At 36.4% G+C, this 26,158-nt stretch overlaps 1 protein-coding gene across 1 annotated transcript in view; it reads left to right on the forward strand.

The window, feature by feature from the left end:
• The window catches only part of arhgef10la (Rho guanine nucleotide exchange factor (GEF) 10-like a), a 153,534-nt gene that overhangs the window by 62,811 nt on the left and 64,565 nt on the right, over positions 1–26,158 (forward strand). The window contains exons 15-18 of the mRNA XM_073825406.1: positions 259–431; positions 7,060–7,175; positions 12,687–12,814; positions 22,220–22,320. Of these exons, the coding sequence (XP_073681507.1) occupies positions 259–431; positions 7,060–7,175; positions 12,687–12,814; positions 22,220–22,320 (518 nt within the window). The remainder of the gene's footprint in view (positions 1–258; positions 432–7,059; positions 7,176–12,686; positions 12,815–22,219; positions 22,321–26,158) is intronic.

Consider the following 26,158-nt stretch of genomic DNA (forward strand, 5'->3'; position numbering starts at 1 on the left):
CACTACATCACTACACACAGGTCGATACTGAGATTCTTTAGATACTTCTTAAGTAAAATAAAGAATATTAGGGAAAATACAGTTTCAGTTTAATTCAATTCCTTGTATACCATTTTCGTTGTGAAATTTACTAGCAATTTCTGCATCAGAATTGTTTAAAAGTAAATCCTACACATTTATTTTGTGTGTGATCAATCAGGTTTCTTTTTATAAATATGCAAAACCGTTTTTACATGTTGATCCTCTTGTCGCCACCAGGGGCCCCCCTGACATCAGCAGTCTGGTTCCAGTAGGTCCCAAGTACACCCTGAAGTGGAGCGCCCCCTTGCAGCAGGTCCAGGTAGTTGAAGTGGGCCAAGAGGGCTCCCAGACCAAGGACACTCTTTATCAGCTTGGAGGCGTCAAGCGTCCGGGCGGCTCTTCAGGATCGGGTAATGGCAACGCTGGCGCTGCTGCTTTCTAAACAATCAGATAACGTGCACCCTTGATGTGAGTCTCTGAGACATTTTGAATTAATTGACCGTTTCTTGTGAGCAATGCACCTTTTTATGGCCTCTGCAGATGAGTGTATCTCAGGCGAGGTAGATAAGAACAACAGAGGCACAGTCTAAGCAATCTTATTTCACTGTCTGATAGACCACAAACATATTCAGCATGCTGTCATCAGTTTTGGCGCATTATTTCCACCTCCACTCCCAATCAGAGAAAGCAAGTTCGGGAGATTGGAATCGGGGCTGAACACTCTTACAAAACATTATTGTATTTTGTGTTGGAAGACGAGGAGGAGGAAAAGAGCAATTGTGGGGCACTAAAATAAATATGCTGACAGAGCTCCAGGTACAAAGCATTATCAGGATGTACAGGTTCTGGCTGTTTAAGCCTTTTGCTTTCCGAGCTGAAATATTAATGCTGTTGTCTGTTGAACACCCATGTTGGATTGTGCACACAGGGGAGCCAGGAAATTAGATGACAGAAGATGTTTAATGCCGGGGCCTGGCAGACAGCTCGCAGCTAGGAGTCTTTAGAAGACCTCTTATGCCCCCTATACCTTATTTCTCTCTGAAATCATTACAAAACAGTGTTCTGTCCAATTTGTCTGCCTTCGTTCTATTCCTGCTGTTTTATAACTCGGCAGTAGCTTCCCATTTACCTTTCTCATTTTCGCCATCTTTCCATATCCCTCAATTTTGTTTAACATACTGGCATGATTGTTTGACTTGGAATATTGCAAAATAATCAGTACAAAAGTAAATATTTAATAAGTAATATACAATAATATAACATTTTATATACACTTCCATTTAAAAGTTTGGCGGCATTAAAATGTTTTTTATTTAGCAAAGATGCATTAACCTGCTAAAATAACGGTAAAGACATTTATAATGTTACAACAGATACCTACTATTTTAAGTGCTATAGTTTTGAACTTCTGTTGATCAAAGAGTCCTCTATTCATCCAGAAGTATCACTGTTTTCACAAAAATATTAGTCTGGACAACTGTTTTCAACATTGATAATAAAATAAATGTTTTTGAGCACCAAATCAGCATATTATAATGATTTCACTGAAGGATCATGTGAATCTGAAGACTAGAGTAATGGCTTCTGAAAATAAAGCTTTGTGGTCAGAAGAGTAAATTACATTTTAAAATAAATTAAAATAGAAAATGGTTATTTCAAATTGTAGTAATATTTCATAATATTACTGTTTTTGTTGTAGTTTTGATCAAATAAATGCAGCCTTGGTGAGACTTTCAAAAACGTTCAAAAATCGTTCTGACCCCAACCTTTTAAAATGCATCTTTAACAGTATTTTATTTAAATTTATTTTATTTTAGAAATTAATATTTTTGTTTTATTTTATTATTTTATTTATTATTATTATTTTAATAAAAATAAGAGGCTGTAAAGCTAACACAAATAATAATAATAACAAAAATATACATTAAAATAAACATTTGAAAATACTTTAAACTATAGTTACATAGAACATGTGGCAACTGTTTACAATAATATTTCATAATATTACTGTTTTTGTTGTATTTTCGATCAAATAAATGCAGCCTTGGTGACACTTTCAAAATGTTCAAAAATCGTTCTGAGCCCAAACTTTTGAAAAGTAGTGCATCTTTAACAGTATTTTATTTTATTTTGATCATAAAATAAATGTTTTTTTTGAGCACCAAATTAGCATATTATAATGATTTCTGAAGGATCATGTGACTGAAGACTAGAGTCATGGCTGCTAAAAATACAGCTTTATGGTCACAGGAATAAATTACATTTTAAAATATATTAAAATAGAAAATGGTTATTTTAAATTGTATTAATATTTTATAATATTACTGTTTTTGTTGTATTTTTGATCAAATAAATGCAGCCTTAGTGAAAGTTTCAAAAACATTTAAAAAGTGGTCTGACCCCAAACTTTTGAAAAGTAGTGCATCTTTAATAGTATTTTATTTTATTTTATAAAAAAATAGTATTTTATTTTTTTTATTTTTTTTATATAATAATATTTACTATTATTATAATTTTATTAAAAATAAGGGACAGTAAAGCTAATACAAATAATAATAACAATATATATATATATATATATATATATATATATATATATATATATATATATATATATATATATATATATACATATTAAAATTTTCAAAACTTTTGAAATAACTTTAAATTACAGTTACATGGAAAATATGGTAATAATTTACAATAATATTTCATGATATTACTATTTTTGTTGTATTATTGATCAAATAAATGCAGCCTTGGTGAGACTTTCAAAAATTGTTCAAAAATCGTTCTGACTAGTGTTGCAAAAAGGTGGAAAATCTCCAGAGATTTTTTAAAACATTCCTGTAATTTTGGAAACTTTCCAGGATTTTTTGGAATCTTCCAGGGATTTTTGGAAAGTTTCTGGAAATTTACAGGACATTTTCCACCCCTTTGCAACCCTAGTTCTGTCCCCAAACTTTTGAATAGTGCATCTTTAACAGTATTTTATTTTATTTTTAATACAAATAATAATAACAATATACATTAAAATAAACATTTAAAAATACTTTAAATTACAGTTACATAGAAAATATGGTAACAGTTACAATAAGGTGTCATTTGTTAACATTAGTTCATGTAATAACTAACATGATCAAACTGTGAACCTTTTCATTGTTTATTAATAATTTTAATAATGCATTAGTAAATGCTAAAATTAAAATATTGTTCATTCTTAGTTCGTTAACTAATGTTAACTAATAAACCTTATTGTAAAGTGTTATTGTAAATACAGAAATGCATTCTGTTCTAGCCATATCGCTCTCTAGCCAAGTCTGTGTCTCAACCCAAACCAGTCTCACAGTGTGCCACAGAATCTTTATTTCATTTCAAAGCCTTTTTTTATGGCTTGACTGGTTACGGAGCCTGTATTTGGTGAGGATCTGTTTCGGTATCTCTTACTGTGTTATAGATAAAAGGCAGACTGTGCCCCTCTCTTCTCTTAGTATATTCATTGACCTCTTTGCACTGTTCGCACACACTTATTATGTAACAAGAAGCCTCCACTTTAATCACTATTTTCCAGACACCATTTTCGTAGTCTGGTTCACATTGTCTGAAGGTGTCCATCTTCAGCTATTAATAGCAGCACATAGACATACTATCCTGTTTTGCCTGGTCCGTGCCACATCTCTCGTCCCTTGTGATGTCACTCCATGGGGCTCGTCGCCCAAACCAGATCCCATGCTCCCCCAGCACACCTCAAAATGGACTCATTTTTCATCTCCTGCAGGCCCCAGTGCCCTAATTTATTGATGGAATAGACCAGCATTGCAGGAAGAGGCAGGCCCTCTGCTGCTGCCACTGTAACGAAGTACAAAATAGTAGCATGCTCCAAATAATAGAGGCCCTTGTAAACCATAAGATGGGGGACAAATGGGGGGAGATATACACAATTTATACGCATTTGTATTGAGGGGTGAGAATGTATTCCTAATGGAGACATACTGTACTGTACAGTGATGTTAATTTGAACAGTTTTGCCCTGTATTTTATAAATTGATTTTTATTTATCCTGCTGAAATATTATGTTTCTAGATTCTGCCGTTTAGACAAAGTATATATGCTGAGCTACCACAAGTATTATAATAATAATGCATATTATAACACATAGGAACACATATTAACTATTAACTAAAGGTTTTTTCCCTTAAACTCCTAATTTGCCTAGGTATGTTATGTTTAGGTATTGGGTAGAGGTATAGGATATATTGTCATGCATTAATATGTGCTTTATAAATACTAATAAACAGCGAATATTCTAGTAATGAAATGCATTATAATCTAAAATAATATTCAGAAATTTACTACTACCACTTCTACTAATAATAACAATAGTTTTTTGTTGTTCTTAGAATTATTACAATAATATTACAAAAATATTAATTCTAATATTTATTATTATAATTATATAATCGGTTAATATAATGATTTTTCACTTATTCTATTTTTAATTTGAATTGTTTTTAATTTGGACTGTATATAAAAATTGTATTATAATCTAATCTAGTATTAACAAATATACTAATTCTACTAACAATAACAAGAGTTTTTGTTGTCATTACAATTATTTAAATTTTATATATAATATAATATAATATAATATATGTTTGTAGACTGCTGTCATTTAGACAAAGTAAATATAATGGACTATAGCAAATCCTATTATTATTATTATTATTATTATTATTATTATTATTATTATTATTATTATACTAATAAAAATACTACTTATTCTGTTTTTAATATGAATCATGTATATTATCTACATAATATATACATTTAATATCTACATGTATATTTAGAAAATTACATGCTTTGTAGTTTTGTTGTTATTAGAATTATTATTACAATTATATTATTATAATTAATATATAGTAATTTAATTTATAGTAATAATTTTTAACTTATTCTATTTTTTATTGTATATAGAAATGTATTATAATCTCAATTTTTATAATTAATATATAATGATGTGTGTATATATTTTATCTATCCTAATATAATTCTGATATAATATAATATAATATAAAATGTTTGTATACTTCTGCCATTTAGACATAAAAAATTTGATGTACCACAGCAAATCCTATTATTATTGTTATTATTATTGTTATTTTGTTTTATTGTTAGATAAATTATGATAATTGGTCATTATTATAATTATTTTCAAATGAAAATATACTTTTAACATAATATTATGAATATCATTATTATTAATAATTTTAATTTTTATTATAATATCTGCTTAATATATACATTTAATGTCTGCATTTATATTTATATAATTACATTGCATTTTTAATCTGGAATCACACTTTGGTCTCTGGAAATTATCCCAGAATTGTTTCCTCAGCGGCCATGCACGTCATTTTTATATTTATTTAAACATGTGCCAGACAGATCCTTGCTAAAACTGTACGTGTAAAAGCACTCTAATATGGATGTCGGGCACAGATTTGAATGAGAAATCCAAATTTACGCTGCCCTTCTGGCAACAGCTTTGTTGACTTTAGGCTTTGGCCTCCCATATTGTGCCTGCATACTGTAGGCCTCTGCTGGCGGTCGCCCAGCACATGTGTCAGTTTACATATGACAATGTGTGTGAGAGAGATAGACTAGTGGAAATGGCAGAACACCATGCCATAGTGTGAAAACCCAGACCCCGACACACCAACTGGATTAGTCTGGATTACAAGTCAGCACATTCACCTGAGGCCAAGGTGGGCCATGAGCCCACGAACCTGTAGGCCCGCCCGAGGCCTTGCCACAGCAACCAGAAGAGCACGTCGACTCTGCCAGCTTGCGCTGTAGGGGCTCACTGTGCCTTTTTTTATTCAAATGTGCCTGCTATTGATCAAGTCGTGCCAGTGACAGATGTCTCTGTGGCTGTGTGAGTTGAAGACCCTATTAAATTTCTAAAGGTTAGAGAGAGAGACAGACAAAACAGCGAGAGAAAGATGTAGAGGTGTAGAGAGAAGTGGATGGAAACCTAGACAGAGAGTGAACGACACAAAGATGGGTATGGAGCCGGGAAAGAGAAAGAGAGAGAGAAATGGTGTGTCAGAGACAGAGAGAAATCTCTGACAGACCTTCCAGCAGTACTTTGAGAATTAGGTTGAGCTAGGGGCCAACAACTGCCCGCGCCGCCCCAATTCTGCACACAGGTCACCTGATTATGCAGAGGTGCTGAAAGGCCAGACAGTCCTGCGGTCTTCGCATCCAGCTCCGGGATTTAATTACACTTCTCATTCCTGGGCTATCGGTCGGACGCGTAGAGCAGATTCACCCTGGCTATTGATTCTGCAGGAGACCGGAGACCGCAAAAAAGCGAATGGGGATTCAAATCGATGGTACATTTCACGTCTAATGAGACACCTGCGTTCGTTTCGTCACCCTTAAAAGGCTTCATATTTCTAAATGGCTTCATTTTATACTGTGCTCCTCTTCCCTATAGCATTAGCCTGTGTGGCTACACAAACAATGGGAGATTGATTTATCTTCTGTATCGATTCTCTTTGTTAGTGGTGCTACTGGAGAGTATTGACAAATGAAAGTTTTGTCATAGACCCGAAGTCTTTAAAAGTTAAGGTTTTGAGTTGGTTTAGATTTGCATTCGGGCCAGTTTTCAAGCGAAAGCCTAGAGTGCAATCAGTCTGCCTTCCTCTATAAAGGTCAGGTATCATTCTGAAATTCACTTTTTATGTCATTAGACCACTGTGCAGGTTGCAGATCAATGAGAAATGTGCATTGTATAGGAAATGCTAAAGTGTTTTTTTATTTGAGAGTAGCTCGGTGTGTAACCGAGCCGTCCTGACTCGATTACATATTTGAATGAATCAGCACCTTACGGGAAATCCACAGAAATACCATCTCAGCTATCGAGAACCCTGGAGTGCAGGTGCTTTTCGCACTCCGGGGTTTGTGCTCTGATAAAGCGTGGTGTGAAATTTAAGTACTGGATAAGTAAAGCTGGTTATTTTTGATTGACAGGAAGTATCATTCTGGGTCCGCCTCGTCTGTATCAGGAACTGCAGGAGTTGCAGCATGATCTCTCAGTCGTGGAGCAGGTCACTCTGCTCGTGGGGACTTTACAGGGAACGTACCAGGTAATTATTGTGCATCACCACTTGTACAGTGGGCCCATGATGTATTTGAACCCTATTGGTTCACCCAAAAATTAAAATTTTGTCATTAATTACTCAACCTCATGTCGTTCCAAACCTGTAAGACCTTTTGATAAATTAAGATATTTTTAATGAAATCTGAGAGCTTTCTTGACCCTGCATAGTCAGCAACACAACTACCATGTTCAAGCCCCAGAAAGGTAGTAAGGACATCATTAAAATGTGACATCAGGGGTTCAAACTTAAATTTATCTTACTAAGCTTTTGAATAGTGTTATAAGTTATTGTGTTCCTTCACTTACAATGCCTTGCGAAATTATTCATACCCATAGGCGTAATTCTATGGGGGGACAGGGGGACACGTCCCCCCCAATATTCAAAGAAGGACAATTTGTCCCCCCCAATATTTGATCATACTGTATGATTATGCGGGCGATATCGATGTGATTGCAAATACGTCTTTCTTTCCAGCTCCGAAAATATAAAATCCCGGCCGGTCCATTTCCCAAATCCATTCGACTGGCCTTACACTATACATTAACAAAACCTGATCCATGTCATGTTTTCCCCTATACCTTTAGTAGCTCGTGCACCGCCACCGTCAGTGAGTTAGGAAAAAACAAACAGAAGAAGAGCGCGAAATCTGACAGACATTTGGCACATATCTATATGGTGTTTTTGGCTGACATAATCCCTTAGATAACGACCAGGTGAATTTCACTAGAATTTCGAATTGTAGAATTTGTAAATTTCGACTGTAATATTATACAGCTTGTATGAATGGGTCTATTGACAAGCTAGCCGACAGCTAGCTAACGTTACTGTATACACGCTAGCATGTAGCCTGGCTTTAAAGCAAACTGGGATAGCGGTCAGTGACAGGCTTGTCAAATCTACTGTACCAAACCCAGTTTTTACAGCTAACGTTAGCGTTTTGAGCCACGGTCCTGTTCTCTGAATTGGGTTTATCTAGCAATTTATTTTAGAGTCCTGTCATTTGTTCTTTCTTACTTCACCATTTTCATCCCTTGGAATTGCGTTGCTGTTATATTTCACAGTATTGGCCAAAAATGAACAAGAGAAAGACTGCAGCAGCTGACATCTGTAATTTCTTTGGAAAGAAAAAGAAAGTAACGTTACGTTTCTGGAGATTTTAGGCATTTTTAACAGAGAAGTGAGAAGTAAGGTACTAAGGTACCGGACAGCATGACATTAATAGCTCTTAACCCTTGTATGGTGGACCTTTACTCTGTCCTCCTCCTGTCAGGCCTTGCTGTTATGTGTGTGTGTGTGTGTGTGTGTGTGTGTGTGTGTGTGTGTTCTTGTATAGTATATGGTTTATGAGGACACAAATGTGTATAATGACTTGGGTATTACAACGTAAACATGGTTTATGAGGACATCTGTGTCCTCATAAACCAAACGGCTAAAAAACATACTAAATGGTGTTTTTTGAACTTCAAAAAAGGCCAAAAGTTTTCTGTGATTGGTAGGTTTAGGGGTAGGGTTAGTGTAGGGGCATTGATTATACAGTTTGTACATTTGTAAAACCATTACGCCTATGGAGATTCCCTGTATGAACCACATATCTGTGTGTGTGTGTGTGTGTGTGTGTGTGTGTGTGTGTGTGTGTGTGTGTGTGTGTGTGTGCATGCATGTGAGAGAGAGGTTGTGTGTAAGTGTGAGAGAGTGTGAGTGCAAAAGTGAGTTTTGTTTCTACCCCTGCCGTTCCCGCACAAGGTTACAATTCTTAAATGTGATCTAACAAAGCTAGAGAGGAAATATTAACCATAAATGCTGTTTCTATTGCTTGTAATTGGGATGAAGTAGCCTAAATATCTGTTGAGTATTTTAACATAAATTGGTTGATTATGTTGAATTAAAAACCCCAAAATGCAGGGGGTCCACCAGACCCACGAACACTGGCTGAATAACAAAAATATGAACACCACACAAGGGTTAACTCACATTCATTGTGAGGGAATGTAACTTATAGGGTAAGATGTGGTAACAAGCTGCCCCTTAGAACAATGTTTAATTACTGAAACAAAAAAGCAAAGTTTAGAGGAAATAAAATATGTGGATCATGGGCATTCTTATGAGAATTATGAAGGGAAAAAGACGTTTAGATTTTTAGAAAATGTGATTTTTTTTTTAAAAGTATAGAACAAAATAAGATATTTTGAAAAATGTCTGTAACCAAACAGTTGATGGACCCCATTGACCTACTATGGAAGTCAATGGGGTCCATCAACTGTTTGGTTACAGACATTTTTCAAAATATCTTATTTTGTGTTCAGCAGAAGAAAGAAATTCTTACAGGTTTTAAAAAACTTGAGGGTGAGTAAATGATGACAGAATTTTCATTTTTGGGTGAACTATCCCTTTAAATTCAGCTTTGTGACTTAATAGCCTGTATGCTGATGCTGTAATCATTACAGGGTGAGTATACGTTGGTTTGACGATCAGATGTAATAAAATTCCTTGTTGTGTTATACAATTACAAACATTTGGACTCTGGCTTTTTTTTTTTTTTTTTTTAAATGTGTGCATGCGCAAACACAAAAAGTCCCACAGCTGTCCCCCCCAATGTGTGATTGACAATTTCGCCCTTGTTCATACCCCTTCATTTTTTCACATTTTATGTTGCTGCCTTATGTTAAAGCTTTAAATGACTTTTCCCCCACATCATTTTATACTCCATACACAGGTTTTTAACATCTTTGCAAATGTATTAAAATTAAAAGGCTGAAATGATTCCATTGCATAAGTATTCATTAGGACTGGGCGATTTTTCCAATTATATATAGATATATTTGTATTCAGAAAGGCACGGAAAACAAATAATGCAAGCCACTAAAGGGATATGATTAGCTGCGTGCTAGCAAGTTAGCCGGACCCGAACAGCATATTTGTGTTTGCACTCAGGGGAGCTTCAAAGGTTTCTACGTGTTTTTGCAACGTAGAGTAATGTATCACGGACATATCTCATGAATCCTTAAATAAATAAAGTGTAGAGAGAGTGTAAATAAGAGATTGATTGTACAGTATAGCGAGCGTCGTTGATTATAATAGAGCTTTGTGATATTGCGAACCAAGATGCGTGACATAATTTTTAAGGGAGTTTGTAAATAAGATATTTATTTAATACAACAGTTAAATAAACAAGAAGTTATTATTAAGTGACTTACATTGTCTGACTGTAACACTATTGCCTGATTTTGCGCTATTTCGTCGTCAAAAGTAACTGAACAAGTCTGAAACAAGTCACATCTGAGCCGCTGCGCATCTCCACTCAAACACAGCAGTGTTTTGTTTATGAATGAACGTGTGTTTTTAAACGAATCTTTTGAAATGATTCAATTTCTCATTCATAAACACAGCAATTTGCTTTATTCTGAATGAACCAGCGGTTCGAACGAATCAAATGAATGATATGATTCAGTAATTAAATCAATGTCTTGCCGCCACCTGCTGGCAGATCGTTTCAGTTATTTAAATCATTTAATATTTCTGTATTCAAAATTTTATATTTTTATATATGATGTAACTGCAAGAGAAAAGCATGAAAATATATATTTGCAACACTCCATCAATCTGGGCTTTATGGCAGTGTGGCAAGACTCAATCCTCTCCTCAGTGAAGACACATGAAAACACATTTGGAATTTGCAAAAAAGCATCTAAAGGGGACTCAGACTGTGAGAAACAAGATTTTCTGGTCTGATGAACCTCAAATCCAAGCATCATGTTTGAAGAAAACAAGGCACTGCTCATCACCTGTAGAGTACCATCCCAAAACTAAAGTGTGCTGGTAGTAGCCTCATACTGTGGGGCTGTTTTTCAGTGGCAGGGACTGAGGGACTCGTCAGAGTAGAAGAAAAGCTCAACAAAGCAAAATATAGAGATAGCCTTAATGAAAGCCAAATCCAGAGCATTCAGAACCTCTGGGCAGAAGGTTCACCTTCCAACAGGGCAATGACCCTAAGCACACTGCAAGAGTGGCTTATAGACAACTCTGTGAATGTCCTTGAGTGGCCCAGCCAGAGCCTGGGCTTGAACCCAATTAAATATTTCTGGAGTAACCTACAAATGTGCATTTGTCCTCATCCAACTTGACAGAGCTTGAGAGGTAAAGAGGTGAGGGGAAGAATGGCAGGTAATTGCTTGTTGCATCATACCCAAAAAGACTTGAGGCTGTAAAGGTGCTTCAGCTAAGTACTGAGTTAAGAGTATGAATACTTATGCACTTATATACTTATTTCAGTTTATATATATATTTATAAATATTTACGGAATTGTGCCAATTTTGTTTTTTGGTTTGTCTTAATGGTGTATAGACTGTAGATTGATGTGGGGGAAAAAGTAATTTAGGCACTGTACATAAATGAACTTTAAAAATAAGATCAGCTGTGTTTTTGTATAAATAAACAGAACTTTAATAACGAAAAAGCCCAAGTGTCCAAAAATGATAAAAAGAACAACGTCCAGGGAAAGATCAAGGTAGAATACAATAAACAGCAAAACAAAAGCAGTATTAGTCACATATGCAAGAGCCATCTGGGGATGGAAGCCTTTGGGGTAACAAAGTTTCAGTGTAATTAAATTGTGATCAAAGTTCGGCAACCAAAGACGTGGATCATCAATTGATTATCACGCCATTCGCTTGATAGTTGGACGCCAACACGGGGAAACCTTCATAATCTGATCTGGAGTCAATGTTCAGATGGGAGATAGCTCTGAACAGCATGTCTGCAGAGCACAAGGCTGCTCTCAAATCAGGACAGCTCCCCTGATGGCTTGACAGCCACTAAACCAGTACAAAAACAGCTAGATTGCTTCTTTTACCTCTGAGCGTTGTGTGAAAACAGTAACAGAGCTTTGTCTTGCATGGTTTCCTGGCCATAACCATGCCTTTGGCCGTTCTCCAAATGACTAATTCCTACCACAATCTAATCAGAATATAAATGTGCAGCGAATAGAGAATGAGTGAACTTCTGCAGACCTCATTGATTTTGGAGATGTATTTCAATTGGATTTGCCTTTTGGGAGGTCTGAATAATATTGTTTATGAGAGGGAAACCTTTATGGTTTTATCAATACTTGGAGGCCAAAAACATAATTAACATAACAAAAAACAATAAAGACTTCATTTATGTGATGTGATGCAGTGGTTTTCACCTGCTTGCAGGTGTGGTCCATTAAGGTCAACTGTGCTAAACAATGTTAAATGCATATAGTTAAAATCAACTTGCCAACTGTGTCAGTAAAGACATTTGTAATGTTACTGTACAAGATAAATGCTGTTCATTTGAACCCTTTTTTTAATCCAAGCAGTTTTCAACATTGATAATAAGAAATGTTTTGTCAGCACTGGTCAGTTCAGTGTTTGATTTTTTTGTACAATGTTGGTCTTGTGTCCAATGTAAAAGCATGACCAGCTATATATTGTGTTTGCTAGGATCACAGTTGTCTTTCTTTGCTGTGTTTATAGAATCTGAACACTACTGTAGCACAGGACTGGTGTTTGGCGCTGCAAAAACTGATCCGCATCAAGGAGGACCAAATTCAGAGTGCCAACAAGTGCCGTTTACGACTGCAAGTCCCTGGCAGACCAGACAAGTGAGTAAACGGGACAAAAGCTTCTTTGGATGTTGACAAAGTTGGTCATTTTTTATTCAGCATTCTAAACAAAATGCAAAAGAGCACATATTGATGCATTCAGGTATTTGTTTTAGCCATATCTAATTAAAAAAAAACAAATTTTTCGTTTCTTGTTCTCCTGATAAATTAAATTTGCCTCAAGAAAGTTAGTAGTAGGACATGTTGCAAAATGGCTTTTGAGATCTAAACACGAAAAAACAATTTTGTCTCGATTACACCACAGCCTGATTTCAGACTGGCAGGCTTATACATTCTCAGGAGCAGGTGATCCCAGGCGGCACTGAAACATAATGCCCGATGACAAACATGTTAATGTTCATCTGCAACAACGTTAAGATGATGAAGGAGCCCGGTGCCATGTTAATTTCCCCTAATGAAAGCGCATTACCCGGCTTTATTTGCGGCGTGCGTTAAAAGCCTGCCCCTTGTCACCTTTAACGGAGCCGTGCAGCAAATTACAAGCCTAATAGCATGATGGGAAACCATTAAGTGATAGTTCTCCGATTCGGGAGATCAAGGAATGCTGGAGGTAAAGTTACACAGCCCCTTTCAGTCTGGGAAGTGCTATATTATGGCTAGTCATAGAGCTTATTCAATTCATTTAACTTAGTCTGGGAGCTGCTGTTTCCCATTTGGAGCAGTAGTGTCATTTCTCTTTGATGCGTAGACAGGGGCTTTAATGTACTCTTATTATGTCACATTAAGAGTCAGTGAATGTAAATGTGTCAAGGCGGAGGCTGCACATTTTTCACAGTGCACTGCACCTGAATGTGCTTATCTTAATGATGCAGAGTGAGAGCGGAAACTTCACTCATAGAATCGGCCGTGGAAGGAAGAGAAATGAAGACAGATTAGCATTGGATTCAACTAAGAAAAGAGCTGAGGAGACGGGGAGAACATGAGAAAAGCGAAGCAGAGAGATAAACTGGAAAGCACAGAGCAGTTGATGTTCATTTAACCTTCATGTTCCGTTCAAATTATATTTGAGGATTTAAAAAAGGCCCCAATGATTTACATAGAAAAAACCATACCTGTTATTTTACCTTGACATTTATGGGATAATTCACTCTGGAATAAATGTTCTGCCATTATTTACTTAGCCTAATGTCATTGTGTAAGAGTTTTTTTTCTTCTGTGGAACACAAAAAGTGATTTTTGTTTTGTTTTGTTTTGTTTGAGTCCATACAGTTAAATTCTAAAACAACACTGGACCTCTTGACTTTCATTGTATGGACATTTTTGAAAATATTTGTGACTCTGGACCACAAAACCAGTCATAACGGTCAATTTTTGGAAATAAATAAGCTTTCCATTGATGTATGAATTGTTAGGATAGGACAATCATTGGCTGAGATGCAACTTTGAAAAAATTTGAAAATCTAGAATCTGAGGGTGCAAAAAAATCAAAATATTGAGAAAATCACTTTTAAAGTTGTCCAAATGAAATTCCTAGCAATGCATATTACTAATCACAAATTAAGTTTTGATATATTTACTGTAGAAAATTTACAAAATATCTTAATGAAACATATTTACTTAATATCCTGATTGGGCATAAACGAAAAATAGATAATTTTGACCCCTACAGTGTATTTTTGGTTATTGCTACAAATATACCCGTAGTACTTACGACTGGTTTTATGGTACAGTGTCACATTTTCTTTTATGTTAAGAAAGAACATCATACAATATTGGAATATCGTGAGGGTGAATAAATTATTTAATTTTTGGTCGAATTATCCCTTTAAGACGCCATTGTTATATAAACTCCCTCATTGTAAGCAACGTGAAAAAAAAAAAATATATATATTTCATTTGAGCCTTACTACCCGGCTACAAAGACAAATAGTGCCTTGCAAGCTGAGAGGAGGTACAAGGGACTGATTTTCTGCCTTGGCGCATAGAAGAGACTCAGCAGAACGTTTAATCTCTGTGTGCTTTCTCAACCTAATGTGACAGGCCAACCGGCCCAGAGCGGCTCAGTACCCTGTAGTCGTCCCAATATCTGTCAGACCCCTGCTCTTCAGGTCTGCTCGGTTGGCTCACGTTCTGCAGAACCCGCAAGAGCAATCTGCTCAGTCAGATGTTCACCAGAACCCCTGCCCTGCTTGCAGAACAGATCTTCCAAAACAGTCACACTCCCTCAATTTTCCAGTGCCTTCGTCAGCCTGCTGTGATGTCGTAATGCATTGATGTCATTAGGACAGGGCACTGAGATTCTGTTCTTATTTAAAGCCAGTTTGGTTTTTCAGAAAATGGCAAAATCAAACGATTAACTATTTCATTGAAGGATTAGTTCACCCTAGAATTTTAATTTTCTTTAATTTACTTACCCCCATGTCATCCAAGATGTTCTTTTCTTTCTTTCTTCAGTTAAAAAGAAATTAGGTTTTTGAGGAAAACATTCCAGGATTTTTCTCCATATAGTAGACTTCAATTGGGACCAACAGGTTGAAGGACCAAATTGCAGTTTCATTGGAGCTTCAAAGGGTTCTACACGATTCCATCTGAGGAATGAGGGTCTTATCTAGCGAAACAATCAGTCATTTTCTAAAAAAAAATAAAAAAAAAGAGTATACTTTTTATCACAAAATCCCACATTTAAGGCTCAGAAAGATACCAAAACATCAACAAAATAGTCCATGTGGCATCAGTGGTTCATTCGCTATGAGAATAAGTTTTGTGCAGAAAGCTCTTGGATTTCATCAGAAATATCTTAATTTGTCTTCAGAAGATGAAGGCTTTAGGGGTTTGTAACAACATGAGGGTGAGTAATTAATGACTTTGAATTTTTTAATAGTTTTTGGGTGAACTAACCCTTTAAGAATATACAATGTACTCTGAATTCCAAATAGCTTTATGAGCCAATTCTTTTACGTGAATCAAAAACATAGAGCATGATCAGTGTAATTTGAATCCCATCAAGAGCTCTTTTTAGTGAATCAAAAACATACAGCGCAGTCAGTGTAGTCTGATTTCCGAATGAATGTTTTTTAATATCACGCTGCAAAAAAGGCTTATCTTACTTAGTATTTTTCTCTTGTTTCTAGTCGAAATATCTGAAAGTTCTCAAATTAAGATGCATTTACTAGATAAGCAAAATGCACTTAATTTCGTTTTTTTCTTCCTGGAAACAAGTAAAATTACCTGCCAGTGGGGTAAGTAAAATATTCTTAAAACAAGAGTATTTTACTTACCCCACTGGTAGATAATTTGATTTATTTTAAGCAAACTGCACTTAATTTTATTTTTCCCCCGGCAAACAAGACTAAATATCTTATGTCATTTTGCTTATCTAGTAAACGCATCTTAATTTAAGAACTTTTAGATATTTTGACTAGAAACAAGACAGAAACACAAAGTAAGATAAGCCTTTTTTTTGCAGTGCATATATTTACTGACTCAAGAATGTACTGTGTAGTCTGAATTCTAAAGTAACTCTAAACAGCTTTTAGGAGTCTATTCTTTTAATTGAATCAAAAACATACAGCACAACAACATTATCCGATCCCTGAAATAAGGACTTTTATTTTAGTGAATAAAGAATATACAACGTTGGCTGAATTTCAAATCGTTTTTATGAGCATGGCAAGTGTAGATTTCTAAACGAATGTTATGAGTCTGTTCTTTATCCACCTTATTTTTCAACGTCAAATTTAGCCATTTTGTGTGAATGTGCAAAACTTCCGGTTCATTAGCCGCTGTAGGGAAATAGCGAGAAGAATAACAACGTGCAGTAAACCGTACAAATGTTTGCACTACAAACCACTGTGTTCATAATTAAGATAATTAGTTAAAATAATATTATAAGACAGCAGTTTGCAATATCAAACAGCAAAACAGCTGTTTTGTACAGCTTAAAATAGCTGGATGCAAATGAAACTGGAAGCTTTGCACATAAAATTTACAAATGGCTGTGCACGCTCTTACAGAGAAAATAAGGTGCATAGTGAATCAAAAGTACAGTGCGACTAGTGGTCTCTACATTTGGCAACAGACTTCTGAGGGCATTAAATTTTGTAAAAAAAATTGCATTTATTTTTTTTCTAAGCATTTGTTACTCAAAAGTTCTAAAATATTCTTAATGGAAGCTGTTAATGAATAATAAAGGAATAAAATAGAACATAACAGAGCCTAGTAGAGCTGTCAGAGCTGTAGTGCTCATTTGGCTGATGTTAAATGAATCTGGCTCACAACATTTCCTGATTTGGTTTTGCCTTCTTTCCCCATCATTTCCTTTCCTCTCTCCACTGGTCTATAAATAAAAAGTGGCAACAAGGCCAAAAAAAATTCTGTTAAGGAAAAAAGAAAAACACGAAGAAAAGGAAATAAAGCTTTGAGTACAGAGAAAAACTAATTTAAAACCATCTCTTTCTCTCTTTGGTACAAATGCACAAATCCTCGCTCTCTTTACCTATCGTTCTCTTTAACAAACACACGCATACAGGCCCAGGGAGAGAGGCAGTTCCCAGCATGCATCCACTGTTCTTTGTTTTTCTCCTGCTGTTAGTCTAGGAGCCTTTTCTACCATCAGATAACTCCTCTCAGCAAGCAGCAAGAGAGGACGGTGACACGTGGAATTCCAAAGCGCTGCCATGGAGGCTGATGCACATTCAGGGAACAGGATAATTAACATCCCCCATTCAACTTGCTGCAAATCCGTGTATGCGCCTACGTGTCCTGCCTGTTACACATTGACAAAAACACGGCGGCTTGATTGAGAACGAAATATTAATATAGTGTACTGACAAATGGCTGAAACAGAGGCAAGCCTTCAAGTTTTTCAAACTAGAATGTTGTTTTTCTTCTGGGTCTACTGAGAACTATTCGTACACTTTATTTAAATCAGCTTTTTAGCCACATAAAATACATTTTACAAGTGCAGTGGCAAAGCAAGTCAGCCTTGGGCCTATATATGCAAAATAAATTCTAGCCCCCAAAACATTTAACATACTGTAGGTTAAAGTGACCTCAAACTTGTTTTTTTTTCTGAGGGAAATAATGCTACGTGTCTATTCACAAGCTGTTTTATTAATGGTATTAATGCTTGAAAATATTTGATGTTTTCAAGTCCATGCATTATTTATTGTGCGCCAGCCACCCAATACTCACAATAAGCTTTGTGCTTTGTTACTTTTAATATGACAGTCTCAGCCTTTGAATTCTAATAAATTTTTATCACGGAATGCAAACAATAAATGTTATTACACTCTTTAATGTAATGTGAGATCAATGTATTCACCTCACTTCAAGCGGCATGTAAATCAATAGTCTTTTCCTTTTTACTACTAGTTATAGCACAAAATAAACATGAATGAATATCAGAAGACTTCAGATTTAATAAAACAAATGTCTCATGTAATCGATCAATCAATAAAACAGCTTGTGAATAGTCATAACAGTTGTAACATAACATTTACCTCAGAAAAAACAACTATATAACTTTTTTTTCTATGAATCAGTCAGTTAACCAAGAAGGAACCTACTTCAACCTTTAGAACATTTTCATTGCTGTTTTCCATGTTAAATACATGTGAAGAAGGAAAGGTTGGACTCCACAGACTTCAAATTAATTAAATTACTTTATTCACGCAACTTTATTCTGGTATTTTTGACTTAATTCTAAACATATTATCACTGTAATCTCATAATCATTTTATTATTTTATTAATATTAGTATTTACTAAACTAATGCATGCAAACACCGTTTTGGCACAGCAGCCTACAATGCAAAAAGAAAGAAAAAAACATTACTCACTCATTTTAGTTGTATTCTCTGGGCCTTTTTTCTTTTGGTAAATTCATCCACGGTGTCCTTGATGTTTAGTTTAAGGCTTTGAGTGTTCTCAGTAGAAAGAATGGGTAGTTTTGAAAGTCTCTTCTGCACCTTGGTGTGCCGCAAATAATTTTTTATTACTTCTGTTTTACCCTGCATACCCAGATGCTACATCCCTTTTCACACCTGAACCTGTCAACCCAAGATTGTTTATATTTCATCCTTGGTTATTATATTATTTTAGGTTGCCAGGTTTAAAATTGTTATACTGCATATTTGCAAACCCTGGCTTTATGGTGTTATTTACATTTGTAGTTTAGATTTGTATGTATTTTGAATTATGCTTTTGTTTAAAGTGACTTGCGTTGCCATGAAAGAATACATTTTATCACTTCGCTGGCAATCAAACCAATGGCTACTAATTGTTTGTGATTTAGAAATGTGCATATTTATGAGGTTAGTAACATTGATTGGACAAATACAGATTAGCCACATAGATTCAGTAACACACTAGAAAAATCTCTAGAAAAAAACAGAAAAAAAAAATTTGTCACTCAAGTTAATGCATTTGCTTTCACTGTTTCACTTACACCCTGAAATTAAACACAGCGTGAAAGCATATGAATATTTAATAAGGTAAGAACTGAGGCAGTTTATGATTAGCTGTCTGTGGCTAAACAACGTCAAAGCATTTTGTGAGACTACGCTTAAGCCAGAGTTTAAAAGAGGCCTTAACTTGGTTTTAAAAAGATGTTAACCCAAGGTTAAGTGTGAATTTGACAGGTCAATTGATCTTGGACTAATGGGCGTGGGGTTTATAGAGCTTATAGGCATAGAGTGCTTTCTCCAAAGCCACTTCCTGGGTGATTTACAGTCTCCTCCAATCGGCACGGAGAAGAGCTGAGTGTCTTGCTTCCATTCCACCATCTGTCCTGTCATTCTGCATTAGTGTCACACACATGCCACAGCACTGACCTGCAGCCATAAATCAGTCTGTTCTCTGCTCTCCATCCTGCCCTTTCTGCCTGGGAGTCTGCCTCTTCTGCTGTTTCTTCATTCAGGCCACACAGAGACACACAAACTTGCACAGCCTCTCGCAACCACCCAGATTTTCAATCAGCCAGCGGGAGGAACCCAGGGCCATTCTGTTTATCATGTTTAGACCGATGTGGGTGCCCAGCTTTATCCCAAGAATCAAATTAAGCATAGAGCGCTCTTACTCCGCTCTGAACAACCAGCCCTCCCCCTATCCCTCCTCTTTTTGCTTATTTTCCCCCGTGAAGCCATTGTGCTGAGTGAAGGAAATCTGTGAGTTGTTGTTTGCATTTGCCATTCTGGGAAGGAGCCAAGCGTCACCTGCATTTCAGTCGGAATTCGCTTTCTTTATCTCGGAGCGTCTTCGAAGGTTTTAGTTCATTCTTCTATATCTGTGTCTTTGCACTTCATGCTTTTCTTCCTACCTTTTTTCTTTCTCTCGCGCTCTCTCTCTCTCTGACTCGTTCTGTCTCCCCTGGGCTGGAAATGAATGCCGAGCAGGCAGAGGCTGCTGGTGTGACAGTAGCCAAGGCAGGCGTCATCGTATTCTCCAGTCAATTACCTTCTAATGATGTTTGAATGTGAATTGCTTTCCGTGTCCCTGAGCCTTTGCTGAAAGACTCTCTATAGCAGGCACCGTGTTAGAAATGTAAGAGTCAAAGTATTTTTACAAGTGTAAAATGGGTTCCTGACATGGACGGCTGTATTAAGAAGAGTGCAAAACTACTTTTTGGCTTGTAAGTTTTCATACTGCAGAAACTTCCTTTATATACTGTAGTTAGTTTAAGGAAGAGTGTTTCACAATACTTAATTTATGCACACAGGCTTCTTTAAGATATAACACAGATAGTGTGCTGAAGTGAAGAGGCAAAGTCCTCAAATATGAATGTCATCAAGTTGTGATTTAAAGCATTTTACATTTATTCCAGCGTAATAACTAACAAAACAATATATTTTGAGAAGTTATATTCAGCTGTTCTTTTTAATGGTTAACTTTTAACAATTTTTTAATTTTTCGGATCATTGGTCATTAAACTCTGTAAATATTAATCACAGACAGAGATTTACTTTAAATTTCACCAAGCTGACTCACTAAAAACTCACTTTGTTTCATGGCTTCCGACCACGTCCTCTGAGATTTTTTACAGTGCGGAACGTCTTGTATTTTTTAATAATACTTTGCACTGTAGCCACTGGAACTTCAAAACATTTAGATATGGTCTTATAGTCCTTTCCTGACTTATGAGCAGCCACAATGTGCAGCCGCAGGTCCTCAGTGAGCTCCTTTGTCTTAGCCATGACTGTCCACAAACCAACAGTAGAGAGCTTCTGTTTTTCACCTGTTGAGTTGATTAAAACAGCTGTTCCCAATGAATCAGGGTAATTAGGATGCTTTAAAACAGCTTGGACTATTTGGAATGGTATAGAACTTTGGATTTTACCATAGACTTTGACAGTTTGCAAAGGGTCTGAATAATTTTGGACATGACACTTTTTGTTCAAATGCAAATAAAAGCTGAGAAATATGTTTTTCCACAATGATGCCTCTTGTACATCATCTTATTATCTTTTGGGAGAAGCCTGTGTCATTTCTGGTCAAAAACAAACTTGCTGGTTGAATTAGTAGAAGTAACTTTAAGTCAGAATTTGCTAGGGGAATGAATAATTTCGGGCTTGACTGTATACAGTTTTTAATGTTAAATTTTACATTATTTTTTTCTCATCCATTATTTTGAGGAGACACTGCCTCTGAGGAAATGCCCCTGAAGCCTGCTCTTTTAATTGTTGTTTTATTTATTTATGATTATTATATATCATGATTGTTTGACTGATTCTGCAAAGGGTGTGTACATATGATCTTATGGACACAATTGCACCTCATAAGAACTGACCTGCCTACTATGGATACATCTGAGGTTTAGATAATAGAGTTTATAATGATCAAATCCAGAAACTGAATCACATTTTTGATTTTAAATTGTCAAATCTAGGTGGGTTTCTTGTAACCAGTCTTCCTCAATAACTCCTATTATAAACCTCATACCATCCAGAAACACACAGTGCTTGGCCATGCTATCTCATCCCCCCCTTGTAGAAGTCATTGCTGAAAAGTTCTGGTCCATTAACCTGGCTAAACATCTTGGCTTAGAATGCAGATTAACTTGGTATGCTCACCTCATCTTCTGGCCTGACCCTCTCCCTCCTTCTCCACATAGGCATCTCCATGCCGTCTTCATCTCTGCTGTCTGCTTTTTCCTTCTACAAGCACAGACTTCACAAAAAATAAGAGTCAGCACACAGATCCAGACTCAGCTTGAGATCAAGCTGTATTGGGGAGAGTGGCAGCTGCTCTCCCCAGGGCTCCTTGGTGCACTGCAGCAAAACTATTTCACTGTATTATTAATACTGATAATTAAGGGACCACCATGTTGGGATGTGTTTTTATGGAAATTTTACAAGATTATCTAACTCAAAGGGCCATGGCAACACTCCCATGTTGGTTAGATCATTGTATCTCACCACCTGTTCTATGTTTTTCTCATACACTGTAGGTCTGGCCGTCCTGTGAGCTTCACAGTGGTCTTCAACACACCAAGCCCCGTCAGCAAGATCTCCTGGGTCAACCGGTTGCACTTGGCGAAAATAGCATTGAGTGAGTTTGAATTTTATCCTCCAGTAATGAATAGAGGTTTGTTGATCTGAAATATTTCACCCAAAAATGAAAATTCTGTCATTAATTACTCACCATCATGTTGTTCCAAACCTGTAAGGCCTTCGTTTATCTTTGGAAGAAGATAAACTTTCTTAGAAGAGAGGAAATTGTTGAATAAAGTATTTTTTGTTTTCTTTGCGCACAAAAAGTATTCTCGTTACGGTTGAACCACTGAGCACATGGACTATTTTATCAATGTTCTTACTACCTTTCTGGGCATTGAACATGGTATACTGAAATGTATAATTTATTATTATTTAAAGAACGAATTATTAAGAAAGGCAATATGAGAACCAGATGGGAGTTTTGTTTATTTAGAAATCATCCAAAGAGAAAGGCTGGAAAAAGTTTGCTGCATGCGGTAAAATAACAGATAAATACAATTTCACACTTTTATAGCTTGGTTATCTCATCTGCGCTTTTACAAGGCTGTGACTTGTTGGCTTTCTTTGTGTTTGTCACATCATGATAAATCAAAGCGCAGCCAAGTTTTATTTTGGACTTATCAATGCATAAAACAATTTTAATATGTTTTTACAGTACCTAAGGGCAAGGAGATATTCAGGCAATGCATTATAAAATAAAACTCCCTGAAGAAATGCCTGTTCCTTGACAAGCTAATAGAAATTGCCTCTCTGCCTCTAGTTTATTGAATAGTATTGGCATTGGAGTGCTAGAATTTTTTTAGAAAAACTTAATTTACTGAACTGAATGTTTAGCGAATCTCAAAATGGTTTTTAATAATGCGTATTGTAATGCTGTTATAATAACATTTTAACATTTAAAATAACAGATTTTTATTTTTAATCATTTGGGCAAAATAGTACACTTTTTTCATAAAAGTGGACATCCTTTGTCTTTCTAATTATGAATTATAATACTATTGAAGTTTTTAGTCACTAAAAACACTTCTTCATTGTATTTCAGTTCATCTCCATGTTTTCCTCTGTCCTTTAGATCTTGACCCTCTAACACTAGGTCTCTCTATTCTATGTTTATTTTCTAAAATAGTACTGTTAGGAAGATGTGCAGTGAAGAATTACTAACCTAACCTTATTTAATATGCGTTTGTTCAGACACCAAATTTATAGGAGATGAGTATTAAAAGGAATCACGTGATTTACGCCATTTGCGCCATTATTTAATGCCCCCCCCCCCCCCCCCCCCAAAAAAAAATCTCTTAAAGCAGATCTGGCTGCGTCTGTGTTTTTTTAATGTGCGCATTGTCAGTAAATCACATGCAGAATTTTCCCCTCCCATTAGCGCTTTTATGGAATTGCGCTGTAACGCTAATTTGCCCTGTTTAGTAAATCTTTCCCATGTACATTAATGCATTAAATATTGCTTTTAGGTCCTGGTAAAGATGCTTCATCAAAATTGCCACTTTGAGGCATCCAGATTATTGTAAGTTGTGATAAAGGCCTTTAAATATAATTTCTGTGGTTAAACTGAAAATCATATTTTCAATTGTTTCATTGATGCAATGCATGAAATACAGTCTCTCAGTCAGTTTGCAAACCATCAAAACTAGTGACTGATGGAGTTTGGCTTCTCAATGCCATGTTTTTGCAGCTTTTTCCACACCTGCTAAAGTTTAACAAAAACAAAAGAAGTAGTTTTACTTCATGAGGGGCATGATCAAAGTTTGCACCATCCAACTTGATGGGCACACAGAGAAATGAGCAGAAATAGGGTGAATTGAACTACCTCTACGAGCCAAGAGCTGTAACAGAGCTGTATTGGAACCTGTTTTACCTCTTATCTCAGATTTCTAATCATTCTAAAGTGCAACTTTTTTGTGTTTGTAAATTATCTTGTTTTCCCAACAACAATAATGGCCTTACGTATGCTTCCTATGGCTATTTGTGGGCTGTTGTTGAAAATATTTTTACGGCAATAGGCAAATAGCAATCTCGGTTGACACTAAGTGGATGTTGGCAGCGTAAGTGGCAACATCTCTCCAAAAAAACAGCAACGAGAGAGAATGACTAACATTCCTGAGAGCCTTTTTACAAAAAAACTCACCCCCACCTTCTTTTTCTCTCTTTCTGAGAGCTTCTTCCAAGAAGCCATTTGGCTTTCTTTGCCTTTCCCCAGTCTTGCTTTTTTTTTGGCTCGCCCTTGGTTAGCTGTCAGACTTTTTTCCGTCTCAGCCATACTTGAGCTTAAATTCGCAACTCACAGTGTAGCTTTCACATGTCGCTTTGCAGAGTGGCAACATGTCTCATTTGGAATCTGTCCTGTATGTCAAAACATTAAGCGTTTTGTGCAGACGGGACGGGCGTTATCCAATCTGCTTACACCCTAATTTCGTTACACCCACATGCTGCCTACTCATTTAGCCAAATTATATTACGATAACAGAAATGCTGGTGCAATTTCATGGGTGGCCTGTTGTTGTGAGCTCACTTATGTCCTTTGAGGATGTGTGGGTCTCATGTGGGCAGAAAAAAAACTTTGATTGTAGTCATTCGAGACCCTTCACCTCCTGTCTGGCAGTACATTACAACACAAGCCACTTCCTTGTGTTATCAATCCGAACAGTGAGAAAAAAATGTATTTGATCCCCTGCTGATTTTGTACATTTGCCCACTGACAAAGAAATTATCAGTCTATAATTTTAATGGTAGGGTTATTTGAACAGTGAGAGACAGAATAACAAACAAATCCAGAAAAACTAATTTCAAAAAAGTTATAAATTGATTTGCATTTTAATGAGTGTAATAAGTATTTGACCCCCTATCAATCAGCAAGATTTCTGGCTTCCATGTGTCTTTTATACAGGTTATGAGCTAAGATTAGGAGCACTCTCTTCACTCTCTTCACCATGGCCAAGACCAAAGAGCTGTCCAAGGATGTCAGGGACAAGATTGTAGACCTACACAAGCCCAGAATGGGCTACAAGACGATTGCCAAGCAGCTTGGTGAGAAGGTGGCAACAGTTGGAAGAAACACAAAATAACTGTCAATCTCCTTTGGTCTGGGGCTCCATGCAAGATCTCACCTAGTGGAGTTTCGGTGAACGGTGAGGAATCAGCCCAGAACTACACGGGAGGATCTTGTCAATGATCTAAAGGCACCTGGGACCATAGTCACTAAGAAAACAATTGATAACAACTAAGTAATAAGTATTTCACCCCTTCGCAAAACATGACTCAGCAAAACCCTTGTTGGCAATCACAGAGGTCAGATGTTTCTTGTAGTTGGCCACCAAGTTTGCACACATCTCAGGAGAGATTTTGTCCGACTCCTCATTGCAGATCTTCTCCAAGTCATTAAGGTTTCGAGGCTGACGTTTGGAAACTCGAACCTTTAGCTCCCTCCACAGATTTTCTAAGGGATTAAGGTCTGGAAACTGGCTAGGCCACTCCAGAACCTTTATGTGCTTCTTGTTGAGCCACTCCTTTGTTGCCTTGGCTGTGTGTTTTGGGTCATACCCATCCACGACCCATTTTCAATGCCCTGGCTTGCTTCAATGCAATGGCCCTGACAGTACATGGCCCCGTCCATCGTCCTTTTGATGTGGTGTAGTTGTCCTGTCCCCTTAGCAGAAAAAAACACCCCCAAAGCATAATGTTTCCACCTCCATGTTTGACAATGGGGATGGTGTTCTTAGGGTCATAGGCAGCATTTCTTGTCCTCCAAACACGGTGAGTTGAGTTGATGCCAAAGAGCTTGATTTTGGTCTCATCTGACCACAACACTTTCACCCAGTTCTCCTTTGAATCATTCAGATGTTCATTAGGCCTGTACATGTGCTTTCTTGAGCAGGGGGACC

This window comes from Garra rufa, chromosome 20 (assembly GCF_049309525.1).
Source record: "Garra rufa chromosome 20, GarRuf1.0, whole genome shotgun sequence".
Taxonomy (NCBI): Eukaryota; Metazoa; Chordata; class Actinopteri; order Cypriniformes; family Cyprinidae; genus Garra; species Garra rufa.